We start from the raw sequence: 18,525 nt of genomic DNA, 5'->3' as shown, positions 1-18,525 counted from the left end.
CCTCAGTATTTTTAAACACAGTATATCATATTCCTAGCATATTCTTCCCAGTTAGTACGTTTTGACGATACGAATAGCGTCAGTCAGCTCAGCTGTCGTGCCATTCAAACTTGCACACCCCGTACAAGCTGAAGCAGATAACTCGTAGTCTCAAAATTAACAAACCTATAGCTAACACATTTCTAACACCGTAAATCTGGATAGATGTTGATTCATATTCGTCATAGTAAGATATATGTTCTATCTAATATAATTTTTTTGTCTTTTGGAACGGATAGAGAAACTTAATACTTATGTTCTAGTTAATGTACTTCACCACAAATATAGTGAGACAGTTTTTTAGTTTATCTATTCATCCGTGAATATAATGGCTACTTACAAGTTTTTCTTGTTATTTTTGTAAGTTCAACTTGTTTAATTTTATGGACTTTACAGAATGATGTATTTTATAGTATCAAATTAGTTATGTTAAAACCACCGTGATTTATACCTTGTTAATGCATATATTTGTTATTACATACTAGCACATTGCAAGCTATTGAAAATAGTAAAATTAAATCTTGTTGAAAAGAATGTTTTTAATTGGTTGAGACAAGATCACATATGCGATATACTGTGTTTAAAAATACACAAAAATATTTCATCTAAAAAAGAAAAAAACAATACTATGCTTAGAAAATTAAATTGTAGATCTACACAATTACAACTAGAATGTTCAAACATATTGTGCTGATATAATAACCGGCTTGACAGTGATGATGGTGGTGGCACTAATGTCTTTTATAGTAGTATAGATGTTCTTGTATTTTTCTATTAACTCAATCAAAATTAGATAAATTTGACTTTAAAAAACTAGAGTAACTTACCCCCATTATAAAGTACAATCATTTCTGCCGTATATTTAGACATCTATGGAGGGAGTACCACATAAAACAAAACAAAAGGAGTGCTACCTTTTAAATCCATCTAGCTATATAAGTAGTTTGACCTTAAACATTAACTCGATTAACAACATAAAACTCCCTATATTTATGGACAAAAGAGCATATCTCAGGATCAACATACCAATATTCCCTCATGATTAAATAACCAAGCCCATCTTTAAACCAAGCCCCACGGTGACTGTTCTTAATGAAAGCTGATGGAATACAGTTAGCATACAGTGTAGGTGCAGCACTCCTAGTAGTTCAGAACAATAATGATCCGCAGAAGCGGATGACAATAATTAAGGGGGCATGCGCCCTCTCACATGATGTGATGCATTGCACGCACCACACCATGATTCCGGGTTGGCAGCAACGGCGGCGGACACAAACACGAGCGGCCGGAAAGATTAGAGCCGTTCGTGAAGCCGGCCCACGTTACTTCCTCCTCTCAGGATGCATGCGTACGTACGCTTAGCGTGCACGCGACGCGACGCTGTGTGTGTGTTCGTCGTCGCCCCGTACGTGTAAACCCCATCGCGGACGCTCCGTTTCAGGTTATAATGTTTTGGATTTACTTATAAATAGATATAAGATATATTAGTTCTTAAATAGATATAGGAAAAAAAAATCAAAATACGTTATAAGCTGAGATGGTGGGAGTATACAGCTGTGTGAGACACGGCACGTTCACGAAGCATGTGCGCGCGTGGAAATCATCATCTATCGACTTATCCTCCCCTCTCCCCTGCACCCGACGGGTACGCCAGCTCGCGCGTGACTCACCTGTCACGTACTACTAGTAAGAGAAAAACAAACGCCCGTTTCTTTCTTCTCCGCCGGCTCGGTCCGCCTGTCACGTGAACTTGCTACTCCTGCCTTACCCAGCCGCTCGATGAAGTTGGCCAGAAGTCACCGATCTCTGCTGCGTCTCGTGCGCCCTGATTACGATAAGGCCGGAGGCGGTAAAGACGATAACGAGACAGAGACCGGCCGGGGCTGGGGCAGATTATCTGTGCCGGCAGAACGACGTGATGTCGCCGGCGTCCGCGTCATGTATATGTATATACCGCACCCTTTGGTTTGGTTTATAAACTAAAATTTAAATCTAATATTAAATTTAGAGCTAGATTTAAAGTTTTTATCCTAATTTATTTTTCAGCATTAACTTTTAAGTTACTTAATAACACTTATATAAAATTTTGACTCATAAATTATTTTTCTTCTAGTTGTTTGCCAAAAGGAAAAGACAACCCTCGTGATTTCGGCCGGACAATTTCCGTGAGGTGGGATGTCTGCAGTCTGCCCATGCATGTGACGGACACGGCCGCATCGATTTCGTACAATACAGCGAAGCGCCCGATACAGTATACATATATGTACTCCTACATACCGAAATGTTGTGCTCCAATTCCGTACAGTACAAGTATAATACTTCTAGCATGTACACTGTACAAATATATGTACTCCTACGTACCAAAGTGTTGTGCTCCAATTCCCACCAAAGCTAAAAGACAGAAACAAAGACCGTAGTACATTAGATTGGCCGCTCGAATGCTCGATCGACCCATCTCCCGTTTTAGCCATGCCATAGACCGACGGATATGCAATGGAGCGGAGCGGGTAGCGTCCAATTCAGGACGCTCACAATCCAGATAAGCAACGGCCATGCACTTGCGTAGGATGATGCTGACGTTTTTGGCACTATTTTTAGGCCGGTGACGCGCGCTACCGTTTTCTTAAATCTCTTTTCGTGTAAAATACGGACAACGAGCCAAAGGATACAACGTATTACTCCGTCCAAAAAAAAAATAATTTTTAGATTTTTTTATGTACCATCCGTCTTATTTTAAAAATTTATTAAAAAATTAAAAAAATAATCGTATGTAAAGTATTATTTATATTTTATCATGCAGTAACAATAAAAAAATATTAATCATAGAAAAATTTTAAATAAGATAAGAAGTAAAAAATCCATTAAAACACGTAAATTCGTTTATTTTGAGAGGGGATATAAGCCGAATCACCAGCTCTGCTCAACGTAAACCTTTTTTGGTCTCGGTGAAGCAGCGGCATCGACCAGGCTGCCCCGACCCGCACGTTCAGCCCGGCGTCCCGGTAAAAAAGCGTTACGTAGACGCGTTGTTTGGTAGGGGGGGGCTCCACGGCACCGCACCGGTGTGACGCCGCGTCCCCGGCCGCAGAAGCCAGCCGACGACGATGCACCCCGCGGCGCGGCCCCCATATATATATTACACACACGCGCATACATACACCCACTTTAAATATATAAACTTTCGTACCTGTAAACTTTATATACACACAAACGTATGAAAATCTACATACATATAAATATTATACTACCTCCCATAATAACTTTATTTTTCATTTTACCGTGTCCAACATTTGACCATTCGTTTTATTTGAAAAATTTGTACAAATACCTAAAAAAATTAATCACGTATAAAGTACTATTCATATTTAATTATCTAGTAATAATAAAAATATTAATCGCAAAAAAATTTCAAATAAAATGAATGGTCAAACGTTGAACACCGAAAAACGAAAAATGAGGTTATTATGGGACAGAGGTAAGATAGTATGTCCACAAAAAATATAGATATAAATTTAATATAGAAAAATATTTAGGCCTATTCTCTAGTGCGGCCGGCTCATCAAATTCTCATGGCTGGCGGCCCAACAAACTCTTCAATGGACCGTGTTTACGCGTTTTCTCTGTGCGCGAGCGCTCGCTTGCTCTGTCACCCTCCGGCCCATCAGCAACGGACCCGCAAGTGTGCCATAGCGCATAGTCACTTTCCGGCCCATAACAATAGGCACCTCCTGCTACGTACACCGGAATCCCTCGAAACGGAGCGACGCCGAGGCTGCCGCCGGGAGGACAGAAACGCCGGTCGCCGAGCGAATGGGATCTGGCAGGTCCTCCCTCCCTCCCTCCGGTCAAATAGGATAAGATTGTGTAAACTTCTAGAATTCTGATTATATTTTTTTTATAAAATTAAATAAGGATATGATATTATTACAACACCTTCCGAGAAAAATATATGTGTATTATTTGTTTTGCATCTAATCTAAGCATTTAACAAATAAGCGAGGGTTAGAATTGTAAAGGTTTGATCAAATTTTGTTCTCAACGATAAATTAGTTTTTGACCGGAGGGATCACTCCCTCGGTCAAAAAAATTATAGTTTTTATAGGATTTGGACGATGGACCATAATATAGATATTTTTAGCATAATTTACGCTTATTGAAAATTCTTCTCATGTTATCCATATCTACACCACCACTCTTATTCATTATTTATTGAGAGGGCAAAATAGTATTTTATTCTAAATCTTAATATTTACTCAACAATATTAAAATACTTATATTTTATAAAGGATGGAATTACACATATTTCAGATCATGCTCAATCAAATTGGAATCGGGATTCGGGAGGGAAATGGGACGGTGATTGCATTGCAAATTTGCAAAACTTTTCGATGGGCAGTGTCAACACTATCATATACTCCATCCATCATTCCTAAATATTTAACATCATGATTTTTTATACACATTTGACTATTCGTCTTATTTAAAAAAACCTACATACAAAACTTACTAATTATTTTTATATTATTTAATTTATTGTTAAATATACTTATATATAGATTTACATATTTTTTAAAAAATAAAATAAAATAAATGGTCAAACATATGTTAAAAAATTAACGATATCAAATATTTTTTTTTAAAGATGGGGGGGGGGGGAGTTTCCCCACTGAACATCAATCATTAAAACATTGCTGATACAAAAGGATTGATGTGTCAAATATTTAGGAAGGAGAGAAGTAGTTTGTTTGCTCGCCGTGGTGAAATGCAGTTGAATCGGATCGTTGAACTTGAGATACCCTGCTCTCCCCATCGCAGCGAAGCATAGCATGAGAACAAAGCTGAACCTGTCCAAACTACCCATCTTGGCTCAGCGTGTGTGCTACCAACACGCACTGCCAATACATATAGACTTGTTAAGAGAAGCTACCTCCATGATTAAAAATTTTCAGCTTACTATTACTATGTGCGTAAGACGTAGTGGCATAGTGCACGTCTCTTGTTTGAAAAGCCGGCATCTTCGAACATTGGATCAAAGTCAGGGTTGCTCCAGTAGTAATCAAATAGAAACAAGGGAACATTGTACTCAAAACATGGCTGTTTTTCAAACTTGTTTATCCAACCTCTTCAAGTTGCTGGAGACCATGGTGATCTACAGGGAAAACAACAATGTGCTAAAAAAATCGATTCATTGAATCAGCCGGCCATCACATGACAAGGGTTTGAATGTAGTAGAAGATAATGCAGATTTGCATCACGCAACCCGCGCAATCATAAAACAGATGACAAAATGATGCATGTTTATCACTTCTCAAAGAACACGGCGATATGTTTATCATCTTTCAGAGAAGAACTCTTTCTCTCTTTTTTTGAAAAACTTTAAGAGAAGAATTAATATTTGCCAAGAGTTAGATAGTCCACGTGGGCCGTTCCTGCCAGAATATAATGGGCCTGGCGTAGGCCACAGTCCTTGAAAGCCCACGCCAGGTGGCGCCGTGACGGGGCACGGCGTGATGGCGAGGTGGCGGCGCGGGGGAGAAGAAGAGGATGTGCGAAGGGGAATCCCCTGCATCCCATAATAATTTTATGTTTCGATTTATATATTCAACGCTTTGATTATTCGTCTTATTTAAATAATTTACACAAAAACTTAAAAATGAGTTACGTATAAAGTACTATTCATGATTTAGTATCTAGTAACAATAAAATTATTGATCGCAAAAATATTTTAAATAAGACGAAGAATCAAAATATTGTATCTAAAAACTTAAAAATGACTTCAATATAGGATGGAGGTAGTATATGGATAAGTCTGGGGAAGTTGATGTGGGAGGGTTTTATTAGGTACTCCGTCGGTACAAATACGTAAGGTATTTTATCTTTTTAGTTTGTTCCAGAATATAAGTGACTAAGTGAGTCTATATTTCTGAAGAAACGGTCCTTACTATTCCGAATCCATCGACTCATTTACTAGTTTATTCTTTACCTAGCAGAACTTTTAAACACTTTATTACTAGTTTATTCCCCTAAACATCACTTTCTTATACATGTTTATCTTCCAAATCGACTTTCATAGTTGTTCTTATGCCATTTTTCTACTACTACTATAAAAGGGAGTGTGGTGGTGGGTGGTGGTGAATTTGCCACTTACCCCATCACCAACTCCCTTCTATTTTTTAAAAGAAAAAAATTGAGACCTATATATTAAACCAATTTTATTAACTATATTTTAATAAAATACTAATGATATTGTTTAATAAGATCCCGTTGCAATGCACGGGTAATATGCTAGTTTAAAAAAATTACATAATCTCTTATATATTTGGAAGGAGGGGGTAATAAATAGATTCCATGTGAAATTAGACAACTTAGCAGAAGTTATATATTCCTCTGTTTTAAAATGCATTTTTTACAATTTAAATTTTATACCAATACTATTCACAATATTGTTCGTTCGATAAATTATTTCGAATCAAAACTTATCCTATTTTATATCCCTCCTGTTCTTTCACCCTATTGATTCCTCGTATATTAAGAGGGCTCATATTATTTTCTTCTCAGTCTTAATTTCTTAACATTAATTTCTGCTAAACAATTTATAAATGTTTATATTTTAGGATAGAGTATTAGATTATAATATTTTCGTGCTTGTGCTTGTATTTTAGGACGGGGTAGCAGATTATGATGCTTTTGTGCTTGTGCAGAGCAGGGTTATCGCAGTCCGCTTAGGTGTAGATGGCTCTTGAGACGCATGAATTCTTTCTTGCAAAGGTACACTACGAGTTCTCAACTTCTCACGGCTCCCGATTGCTGAAGGAAATGAAGTAGCTCCTCTGAAATTCACGCGTCCAAAACGGGACCTAACCATACGCGGACAGTTCATCACAGCGCACAGCACAACTGCACAAGGTGTTGGCGAGAGAAAAGAAGGCAAAAGCGCCCGGTTTTATTCCACGACCCACTAACAACAGCCCGCCACAAGAATTGCACGCACGCACCTATCACTCTCACTCGCATCGTTATTGCGTCTCCCCAACACATGTGTGTGTGTGATGCGTCTCACACGGTCACACCACCGTCTCAATCAACCAACGCACCAACACCGCCACCGTCTCGTGCTCGCTCGCTGCGCCGCCGCCTCCTCCTCAGCTGTGCGCCGCCGCCGTGGTGAGGCCGTAGCCGAAGGGGAAGAGCGGGTCGTAGTGCGCGTCGCCGACGTTCATCGGCAGCTGGTCCGCGGACCTGAACCACGTCCGCGACAGCTTGCCGGTGAACCCGTAGTCACCGAACAGCACGTCGGCCACGCCCTGCCCCTCGGTGCCCGGGAGCCACGCCGCCACGAACGCGTCCATGCCGCCGATGTACGGCTCCACCACCAGCGGCCGCCCGGAGACGAGCACCACCACGCACTTGACGCTCCCGCACACCGTCTGGATCACGCTCGGCCCGGGCTCCGGGATCGTCAGGTTCAGGTTGTCGCCGAACCCCTCCGCGTACGGCGGCTCGCCGACCACCACGATCGCGTAGTCGTACTTGTCGCCGGCGACGACGCTGCTGTCCGGGTTCTCCGAGTATACCACCGTCGTGCTGGGATCCACGGTGGCCTTGATCCCCGACAGGATCGTCGTCCCTGCTCATTGTCCACCATGGAATCAGATTCTTTCTCCGAAAACTCGCTGAATTCAAAACTTACAACCAAAACGAAAACATATTTTGATCATGACAAATTTACCAGCAGTGATGTTGTTGCCGGGCTGTCCTTGCCAGGTGATGGTCCATCCTCCACACTGTCTTCCCAGGTCGTCGGCATGGCTTCCCGCGACGAGAATCTTTCCGGCCTTCTTCGGAAGGGGGAGCACCGGAGAGTAGGAAGATTTCCCGTTCTTCAGCAGCACCAGGGACTTCCTGACTGCTTCGCGCGCGAGTTCACGGTGCTCCTATGGTTCAAATGGAATTGGTCAGTGGAAATTTCTTGATGTTTGTATTGTCAGGAACTGAGGAATAGAAAGATGATGTGTTACAGCACTGACCTGTTTTCCGAGTTCGTTGGCGAGGCTGGAATCAGAGAAAGGACTCTCAAATAGACCCATGGTGAACTTGACCCGGAGAATCCTATAGACAGCATCATCAATTCTGCTCATGGGGATAATTTTGTTGTTAACTTGCTCTGTCAGATCATCAATGAATTCTGTGTAGGTGTAAGGAACCATGATCTGCAAACAACACATGTACATTAGACATGATAAGAAAGAGAATAAAGTATTGCATTTCATTAGTAGTAAAAAAGACCCTCATCAATGATGTGTCATGATAAAAAAGGAAAAGGACAGCCCAACATGATGTATGTATTAGTTATGGAATCCATCTTTCATCCCACAAACTAAAGTTGAAGAGACTAACAAAGCATATGCTTTATTGGATTTCATAGGACAAATTAATTATGGTTTTGTACATCCTTGAGTCCTTGACACAGAGGCTAGGGATATAGTTCAATCCTCCTATATGAAAAAGGAGAAATTAATGCACATGATTTGCATATCTTACCATGTCAATGCCAGCACCAATTCCAGCCTCAATTGAGTAAGAATAGTTTTTGTGTGGAGGAGAAGTGATCCGGTCAATGCCTTGCCAGTCCGAAATCACAAAACCCTGTTTGCACAAGATCCAAAGCGATTAAACACTCCTGTAATATCTCTAGATATATCTATGAAGAACATAAATAAATAAATAGAACTATCTTGTATCTTTGCTATGGCAAACTAACCCTGAACCGGAGCTTGTTCTTGAGAAAATCGGTGATCAGGTGATGGTTCGCATGCATTTTCACTCCATTCCAGCTAGAGTACGAAACCATGACAGTGGAGACTCCTCTGATGACAGAGTTATAGTAAGGAGGCATATGAATGGTCATCAGCCCGTGAGTGTCGATGATTGTGTTGTTCTCATTGATCCCCTTGACCGTCCCACCGTCACCAACGTAGTGCTTCGCGCATGCAGCAACTTTCTTACTGCACAGCAAGCAAGCGGTGCCTTCAGATACATTGCAGCGACATGCCGATTTCGCCTTTCGAATACCGGGAGAAAGGCGCAAGCAAAACAGTTTATTTTTAATGTCAGATGTATACCTTCCTCCAACATATGGTCTTCCTACATCATTAGATGGAACATCGCCTTGCAAGCCGGAGATGAGGGTGGTAAATGATTGGACAACCTTTGGGTCTTCGCTATAGCTTTCGTAGCAGCGTCCCCATCTTGGGTCTCTGCAAACCTGGGAGGTATCATGCAAACACCACAATCTGCTCAGAATGATGATGAAAAGGGAACTTATATATGCAACCAGACTGAGATCATCCACTACACAAGATGTAGTGATGTATCATCTAATAATTACCGCAACACAAGGAGCAAAGACGTAGGGAATTCCAGTAGCTCTAACTTCAAGAGCAGTTGCTTCTCCTATCTTCTTTACTAGCTCGGGGTCCCTGCCACACAACAATGCAAGAATCAAGATATCAATATAGGCCAAAAAAGCATTATAAGCAACACATTTTTTCAGAGCAAGCACTGTGTGCATCATATGTGTTATCCCCTTAAGATGTTGCAGTACTATAATCAAACATAATAAAGTAGGGCAACGCTTCGGTGCATATTACTTGTCGTATAATACTACCAGTAGATTAACGTCAATTGATTTAAAAGGGTATTTTCGTTCTTTGATTAATATTAGATTTGTATATATTATTTTTTATCACATTATGCACGGATAAAAAAAAACCAGCAAGACCCACTTACTATCATAGTAAAAAATACGATATTACCCTCTCAGAATTCTACTACATCTAAAATTGTTGGTAGTATAATTTAATTATAACCGTTCAACAAAATTAGATCAACAGTCTAGATTAAATTATACTACAAGTAATATGCACCGGAGTCGGCCTCAATAAAGTATTCACTATGTTGTTTAAGATGCAATTACCATATCTTAAGTAAAACAGAAAAAAAAAACAAAACAGTTCATACCTGGTAGCGCCAAGCCCAACATTATGGGGGAAGATGGTAGCCTTGTAGACGTTATTGTGACCATGCACGGCATCAATACCATAGATGATCGGAATACCTAGCCGCGTCGAAAGAGCGCCCTTCTGCATCTCATCCACCATTGAAGCCCAGGCCTGAGGTGATGCCTGGGGAGCAGGCACACTCCCTCCACCACTCAGCACACTCCCTGCGTCACAGCACACCAATGTCAAAGGCCAAAACACACACAAACACACTCTGTCCCTTCACCGTTCGCATTGCTTGACCATGAGCAAAACCATGGCACGCACCTATGAAGTACTTGGATATCTGCTCCGCCGTCGCGTTCTCCCTCTCGATCTGGGTCATCTGGCCGATCTTCTCGGCGAGAGTCATCCGGCTGAGCAGATCCTTGACACGAACGGAGACGGGTTGCTTTGGATCCTTGTACTTGACATACTGCGCGCTCGCCAACGTTGTGTAACATAGCATGAGGATAACAAAACTGAACTTGTGCAAACTCCCCATCTTTGGCTCAGTGTGAGTGTGCTATCACCAGCACTGCCAATATATAAGACCTATACAGAGAAGCATCTCTATGAGTTAAAACTTCAAGTAGGCGTTTCAAACTTGTGTGTGTGCAAAAGTAGGGATATAGTGCACGTCTCTTGTTCAAAGAGACAATATCTTCAAACAGAGGACAAGTCAGAGCCGCTCCAGTTACAATCAAATAGAAAATAAGGAACAAACATGGTCGATTTTTCAACTTGCTTATCCAATCGCATCAAGTTGTTGAAAACCAGGGAAGATAATCACTTATTACCTAATCTGATTAATTGAACCATCTAGACAGCACATAAAAGAGTTTGAATAATAGCAGATAATGCAGATGAACATCACGCAACCGGGCGACCATAAAACAAACCATAGAAATAAAAAAGCCCCTACACACATGTGACAGAACCACAAGACTGGCATGTTTACCACCTTTCAAAAAAGACTGCATGCTTAATTTACCTGATCAAGGTGCACTGCACACTAATATCACACTAATGCAGAAACAAATGTCTCTTCCTGCAAGCCTAGCACAGCACTGCAGAGAGGCTCTTTCCCTCTCCTCTGCTTGCTCAAGCTTGCTGGCTGAAAGGGGTGACCATGTCTGTCCTGGAAGCCAAGCAAAAGACCCGATTCCTCTTATAGACTAATGCTAGTATGCTAGCACCACTGAGCTAAACGAAGCTATGAACTCGACGTCCCCCGCAACTCACGCCGACATGAGGATCACGTCGCAACCAAAAAATAAAGAAAAAGAAAGCAAAAGAAATCGGGCTCGTTCGCAAGTGACCAACTTTACCCTCATTTTCTATGCGCACGCTTTCCGAACTACCCGAACTACTGATCGGAGTTTTTTTTAAAAAAAATTATATAAAGTTGTTAAAAGATCAGATTAATCCATTTTCAAGTTTACAAAAGCTAATACTCAATTAATCATGTGCTAATGACTTTTCATTTCGTGCGCTGATTAGACCAGGTGGTGCAAACGAGCCCATCAGCACTTTGATTAGCAGCGCCCCAGTGGTCAGTGGACCTGACGCAGCGAGAGCGCTGCCACTATCAACGGCTAATACCAGTATTCTAGTGGAACAAAATCAGCATCAACACAGGGGAGGCCAGCCAAGCGGCACAAGCCAATCACGAAACGGCGACCTCCACATCGCCCGCGCGAGAGGGGTGCATCCACTCCATTCCATACACGGATACACCCCATCTGGTGAAATATCGCTTTGGATAAGATCAGCCAGAGGCTAATGATTGATTATCGCTGTTGATATTCTCTTCTCACACACTTGAGGCCACAGATCCACAACCTGCTTGGCTACAGTTCACGCGAGAGCTGCAGCCACTGCACGCTCCACGCGGCCTCTTGCGAGGGATTCGTTTTCGTTCGTCTCGCTGGCTAGCCGGCGTAGGGCCGCCGGCGGCGAGTTTTGTTTTGTTTTTTGTTTTTGCAGGCTCTCTCCTCCGCGGGGAGAAAGGGACGTTGGAGCTAAACGAATCCGCTTAGTCTAATCATGCGACGCCGGATTCGACACGGGGGAACTCCGCGTCCTCTGCTCCCCCGGGGTCAGAGGCCGTGGAGCGAGACGGCCTAACCTCCATTGGAGATAGCTCGATTAAATTAGGAGAAAATTCTCGACTCGCACGAGTTGGGCTCACTAACAAGTCACTCACCACCACTAGAAATACAGATACAGACACAACATATTCTACTAGTACAAGCATCTCGGCATTATGCGCCATATGATACCAGGAGCTGCAATTGTGCCCCATTACCTGCATAAAAAAGGGAAGCATCACAAGCATCTTAACCCACAAAAAAACCCTTCTTTCTTGTTCTTCTCTCTCTCTCAAAGCAACCCAAGGCAGATTGGTCCGTGAGTGTAACCAGAATTGCTGGATTTTGCTTGGCGTGCGGGCAATCGGGCCAGCCGAGCAAGAGCCAAAGGTGGTGGTGAGCTAGTAGTCACACTCCACTACGCCGCAAACGCCCAAGCCTCATGTATGTATCGGTGTGTCCGTATCTGTATCCAGCTAGCTAGCGAGCGAGCGATCGATCGCCATGGATGGGAACTAACCACCAGTCCACCACCACCGTCGTCGTCGTCGACCACACTATACCAGTACGAAGACGCGATAGCTAGAGCACGAGAACGCGCGACGCGGGGACAGCGCGAGGTAGCTCGCAAATCAGCGTCTTCCCCGGCAAGATCTTTTTTTCTCTCTCTTTCCTGGGGGACGCAGCGCAACGCACGTTTTCCGGCGCACTGCCGACACAGAGGTTGCCGGAGACGGAGAAGAAGACGACGACGAAGACGAAGAAGAAGAACAAGAGAGACACCGGGTGGAGGAGAGTGGGTCGGGTACCTTTGTGCTCACCGGGACACCGGCCACCCGGCGAGGCGAACGGCGGCGGCGGCGGCGACGGACGGCGGAGGCGCAGCGGCGGAGCAGGGAAGGCAATAGGCAAGAGCGCAAGGCTTTATTGCGACCAGCTGCTACTGCCAGTACTACTGCAGTACTGCTGCTGCTGTTCACTCTGAGATTTCACCTTTTTTTTTCTTACAACCTTTTTTTCGTGCGCTTTTTTCTTTTCTTTTTTATCCGAGCGAATCTACGCGACGGCGACGAAAAGGCTGGACGACGGTAAAATTTGACCGTGCCCCCAAAAGCTCACCGATAAAGCCTTCACTGCCATGTGGGGCCCACACCGCACGTTTGACCGCCATGTCAGTGGCACGTCACTTTGTTTCTCTCGTCATCGGCTTGTTCCCTTTTTCTTTTGTTTCTCCTAGTGGACGTGGGATCTCTTCTCGGGAGTTGTGACAGGCTACCATTTGTTGCTTTCCCCGGCAGACATACGTCTCGCCTACTACTCCTGTATTTTACTAAGTTTTAACATACTGAGAGCTTACTACTCCTGTATTTTACTAAGTTTTAAAATACTGAGAGCATCCCTAATAGCTTATCCATCTCATCCTTCGTTCTAGAAATAAATAATAAAGAATAAAAGTTAAGCTCCAGCAGAACATCTATCTCATCATCTATTTCTAGATGTCATCCATATTAGGAGAAAGAAACTCTATATTTAGATGTTGTCTCTTCAATCCTTCAAATAGATATAGAGGATGTCATATATGGATGATCTGTTGGAGTACAGAGGACTATGAAGAATGAAAGTGTTTTAGATGATCATTTAATTGAAGATATGGATGACTAAATTTAGATGATCTGCTGAAGATACTCTTTAACTGCTCATCCTCTACTAAAGAACAGCGTTTGTACCCTGATCAAGTGGCCTGTCCGTCCAACGCGATACGGTTTACACACATTAATTAAAGGTTACACCTAACGTAGAGCTTAGAGACGTTGTCACGTTACCAGAAGTAACCAAGTAACGGTAGAGAGGGAAAAAAGGGTTCAATTTGAGACGTTTTCAACAAAATCAAATGTCGCCTTTTTGAATTAGCCCTGCCCAGTGGCGGATCGAGGATCCGAGTGTTGGGTGTGGCTCAAGGATCCGAATGTTGGATGGTTGGTTGCCTTCTTCCTGCTTTAACCTCTTTTCTTTTTCCTCCTCTCTGTTTTTCCTATTTTTTTATAGGGGATGTGGCGTGGCGTGTAGGGGGACTTGTTCCCCGTCCTCTACCGTTCCAACCTAAAAAACAAAAAAGAAAATATTTGTCCCTAAATAAGATAAACTTTTGGTTTTCATGTCCAGCATTTGACTGTTCATCTTATTTGAAAATTTTTTAAGAAATTGAAAATAAAATTAGTCACACGTAAAATACTACTCATGATCTATCATCTAATAAAACTAAAAATATTAATCGTAAATTTTTTTAATAAAATGAAGGGTCAAATTAAAGGTAAAAAAATAAAATATCAGTTTATTTTGGAACCGAGGGAGTAGCTCCGTGAGGTTTTACTCCTAGTCCAAGGCTTTAATGGCGTCACTTAATTTCGGTGTCAACACACGTTCCTTGCTTCTTCTGGCATCGCTGACTTCCTCGACGGCTCTCGTGGAGCAGTAGAAAGAACTGGCTAACGTACTGGCTGCATTCAATTATCACTTTCAGTTTCAGAGTGGAAACTGTTACTAATCTAGTTGCAGGGAAAAGATGATCAAAATTCTGATAGCCAAGAAAACAAAACCAGATCGAAAGCTCAAAGTGAGACAGTAGACAGAGCGATGCATGCATGTGATGTTCCTCACCTTTTCTCACAAGAAGAGCGATGCATTCAATTAGGTCTTGTTTAGTTTCTAAATTTTTTTTTCCAAAAACATCACATCGAATTTTTAGACATCTAAATAAAGCATTGAATATAGAAAAACCAAAAAACTAATTGTACAGTTACGGAAGAAATCTTGAGACGAATCTTTTGAGCCTAATTAGTCCATGATTAGCCATAAGTGCTACAGTAACTAACATGTGCTTATGACGAATTAATTAGGCTCAAAAAATTCGTTTCGCGGTTTTTAGGCTAGACGTGAAATTCGTTTTTCCATTCGTGTCAAAAACTCCTTCCAATATCCGGTCAAACATTTAACGTGACACTTCTTCCAAAAAAATTCTAAATCTAAAATTCTTCTTCCTCTGCTACTGCAGTACTGCATCATCATCCATCCATGGAGTTAGCCATGGACCATCACCTTTCCTTATCCTTCCAGCCAGGCATGCACAGAAAAAGGACTTCTCTACTATAGTCGCATCCCCCACTTTTAAATCCCAATCACGCAAATGCACGCACAATCTTTTAAAATAAATTGAAAGATCAATGCATACACGGAAATCGTCAAAGCATCTTTGCACTATTCCAGTGTGTATGCAGTTTCAGATATGGCCGGCGATGCATGGGAGTAGATATCTAGATATATAAAGCCGCGTTCGACATACCAGATAAGTTATCTTTTTTTAATTGTTTTTCATGCGTACGTTTTTTAAACTGTTAAATGATATAATTTTTTTAAAAAAATCTTAACTTATCTTCTTCCCTAACGAACACGGCCTAACTCCATCCAAAAAAATATATTTTTCGGTTTCTGTGTGTCTAGTGTGTGACTAACCGTTTTATTTTAAATAATTATAAAAAAAATTAGTCACATGTAAAATATTATTTATGTTTTATTATCTAATAACAATAAAAAATTTAATCGTAAAAACTTTCAAATAAGATAGAGTTAAACATTGTATCTACAAATTGAAAAATAAACTTGCTTTGAGACAGCAGTGGTGCTATACGTACACTGAAAACATGCAACCATCGATCAATGAGTGACGATGTACCTATTGATTAATTTAATCATATGTAAGTCGTATAATTTGATGGTACGCGTAGCAATTTCCTTGTGACACAGAAAATACGCTCCATGATTTGCAGATGGCTGACGCTCGCACGCAAGCTTAATTGGAGAAAGAACTAGGCGCCATATAGCACGTGTACGACTGTCCCTATGCTGCCCTGCGCCCTTGTCCTCAGGCTCGTTCGTGGCTGCGTCGTTGACAAAAACTTTCAGATCGCGTCAGAGGTTTTGGGCTACCACTGGTTGGAAGATCCAGATCGCGTCTTTAGATTAAAGAGGAGAAAAAGAAAATGCTCCACGGATCACGCGACCCCGATCGATCCGGGCAGAGGAGAGCAGAGTAATTAAACCAGAGTGGTTCAGCTCGTCAGAGAATAATCTCAGCAGAACGAGGCGAAATTAGGGAGTAGTATACGTACGAGCAAGCGTGAATGCATCGAGACAGCACGATCCAACCGGGAGCTGGGTAAAAAGGAAATTACTGCTGCGAAAGAGACGGATTAGATCAATTCTAATAATATAATCGGTAAACCGGCATTAAAACTCTTTGCAGCCTGTCTTAGCCTATCATATAATATATCATATAATAGTTAACTCTTTATGATTAATATACAACTTACTTGTCAGAATTTTTCTATTCTTGTGTCTGATCATGTTGTAAACCTATAGTCTTTTCCCCCTCTCTCTTCTTATATTTCTCATCTATCTCAGTATTTAACTGGTTCACGACCTATTATTATATTTGCTCTTAGGGATTTAAGGGAGGCTGCTACTATAGGTAAGTATGTAACTAATTGCCATTAGCATTTACGGCAGTGACACATTAGTACATTACTGTCAGTACATTTGGTAGGTGAATTAGGGGTTAACAGCTGCACATGCAGTGAAGGCCCAGCCAGCTAGGGCAGGTGAGGTCGAAATGCAGAGCTACTGGCTATAACGGCAGCGTACAGCAAGCTGGGCTGTTTAATGGCCAACCTCGCTCGCACTTCACCGTAGTAGCAGTAGTACGTAGACCAATTATCTCTGGGCCATTGCCGAGTCACTAAATCAAGATGGATATTATCATTTTTTTTTCAGTTTGAAATCTGCAAATCAAGGGGCTCACAGCGAATCCAAATTCAATTCCATGATCACAGCGTACCACTGGGATCGTCCACCAGGCGGGCACACGCGCATGCAGTTTCGGCTGTTGCTGTTGTGGATTAATGCCCGTCATTTAGGGCGACTTGTATGGACGCAGCGCGAGTGTGCGAGCCGTACGGTCGGTGCCATTAGAGCAGAATCCAATTATTGTAATTCAAAATTTAAATTTTTTTCAACTTTAAATTTAAAGTTGATTTTTGAGTTTTTTTTATGAAGTTTACTTTTTACCTTTGGCTTATTGTTAAGGATGTGTATACTAAATTATTATTCGTTTGTAAACTTGACATTTGGTTTTTTTTATGAAAACCCAAAGAATCACCCCAGGTGTGTGAAGGCTTTAAGCTAATCGAAACGGGTTTGGGTTACGTTAATTGTGTTCCACGAAGACGCTGTTACTGCTAGTCACCAAGCACAGTGGGTTATCTATAGCAGCTTCGTGGCGCAGGATCTGGAGAAACGTACGTACTGGCGATGCAACTTGTAGGAGCCAGATCTAGTGCTAAACTGCATCCAATGTAGCGATCCGACAGACGCTGCAATGCATTATGGATGGGTTATCTATAGCAGCTTCGTGGCACAGGATCTGGCCAAACTAAGAAGAAATACTGTACACTACACTAGTCAGTAGGGAAGCATTTCTAGCTCGATCCACTCATGCGCTTGACTCGGGTCGACCACCGGCCAATCAGGCAATCACTGGATCGATGAAAGCTGCGCATTGGCCATGTTTAATTTCCAAAAAACATCGCATCCAATCTTTCAGTATCTAAATGAAGCATTAAATATATATGAATATTAAAACTAAATACACAGTTATAGGGAAAATCGTAAGACGAATCATTTAAACCTAATTAGAACATGATTAAATATAAATGCTACAGTAACCAATATGTGCTAATGACGGATTAATTAGACTCAAAAGATTCGTCCCGCGGTTTCTGGATAGAATCTAAAATTTGTTATGTAATTAGACTACATTTAATACTTCAAATGTGCGTCCAAAGATTTGATTTGATGTTTTTGCAAAAAAATTTTGCAAACTAATCAAGGCCTTAGTTTTGTCACGCACTTAAGTGACCACTACGGCCTTCCCATACAGCTGCTGAAAACCTTGTACCTCCTTATAAGCTAAAATATAAAATTTTAATTCTATATTTGATTTTAGGTGTGTTGTTACTAAATTTTATTTTTCAGTCTTAACTTTTAAATCATTAAAAATATATTTTTTATTTATAAATTATTTTTCGTTTAAAAATATAACTTACGCATCCCATTAGGCTCAATACGAGTATTGGCACCGTTTGCTATTATGGCCTTTTTTTTAACCACCCTTAAGAAGTATTTTGAGTATAAAAACTTTAGTATAAAATTGTAGTACCTTAAAGTGTATTATATCTCAACGTACTATTTTAAAAGATACCGTGCACGATGATAAAGAAAAAGTTGGTGCTGCTAGCCGG

General features: G+C 41.4%; 1 protein-coding gene across 2 annotated transcripts; it reads right to left on the bottom strand.

Moving 5' to 3' along the window:
- Positions 1-6,847: 6,847 nt before the first annotated feature.
- On the bottom strand, positions 6,848-13,106 carry LOC102715564 (beta-glucosidase BoGH3B). 2 transcript variants are annotated; one of them, XM_015835246.2, is made up of 10 exons: positions 12,982-13,106; positions 10,368-10,634; positions 10,060-10,264; positions 9,428-9,518; positions 9,162-9,304; positions 8,801-9,044; positions 8,581-8,685; positions 8,067-8,249; positions 7,769-7,973; positions 6,848-7,666 (listed from the first exon to the last, which is right to left on the bottom strand). In XM_015835246.2, the coding sequence occupies exons 2-10, from the start codon at positions 10,582-10,584 to the stop codon at positions 7,182-7,184; spliced, it is 1,878 nt and encodes a 625-aa protein (XP_015690732.1). In that variant the 5' UTR covers positions 10,585-10,634; positions 12,982-13,106; the 3' UTR covers positions 6,848-7,181. The 2 variants fall into 2 exon arrangements, with proteins under 2 accessions (XP_015690732.1, XP_015690731.1); XM_015835245.2 differs by lacking the exon at positions 12,982-13,106 and adding an exon at positions 11,074-11,246.
- Positions 13,107-18,525: the final 5,419 nt, after the last annotated feature.

Source organism: Oryza brachyantha, chromosome 3, assembly GCF_000231095.2.
Source record: "Oryza brachyantha chromosome 3, ObraRS2, whole genome shotgun sequence".
Lineage (NCBI taxonomy): Eukaryota > Viridiplantae > Streptophyta > Magnoliopsida > Poales > Poaceae > Oryza > Oryza brachyantha.
This window is presented reverse-complemented; position numbering and strand designations above follow the sequence as displayed.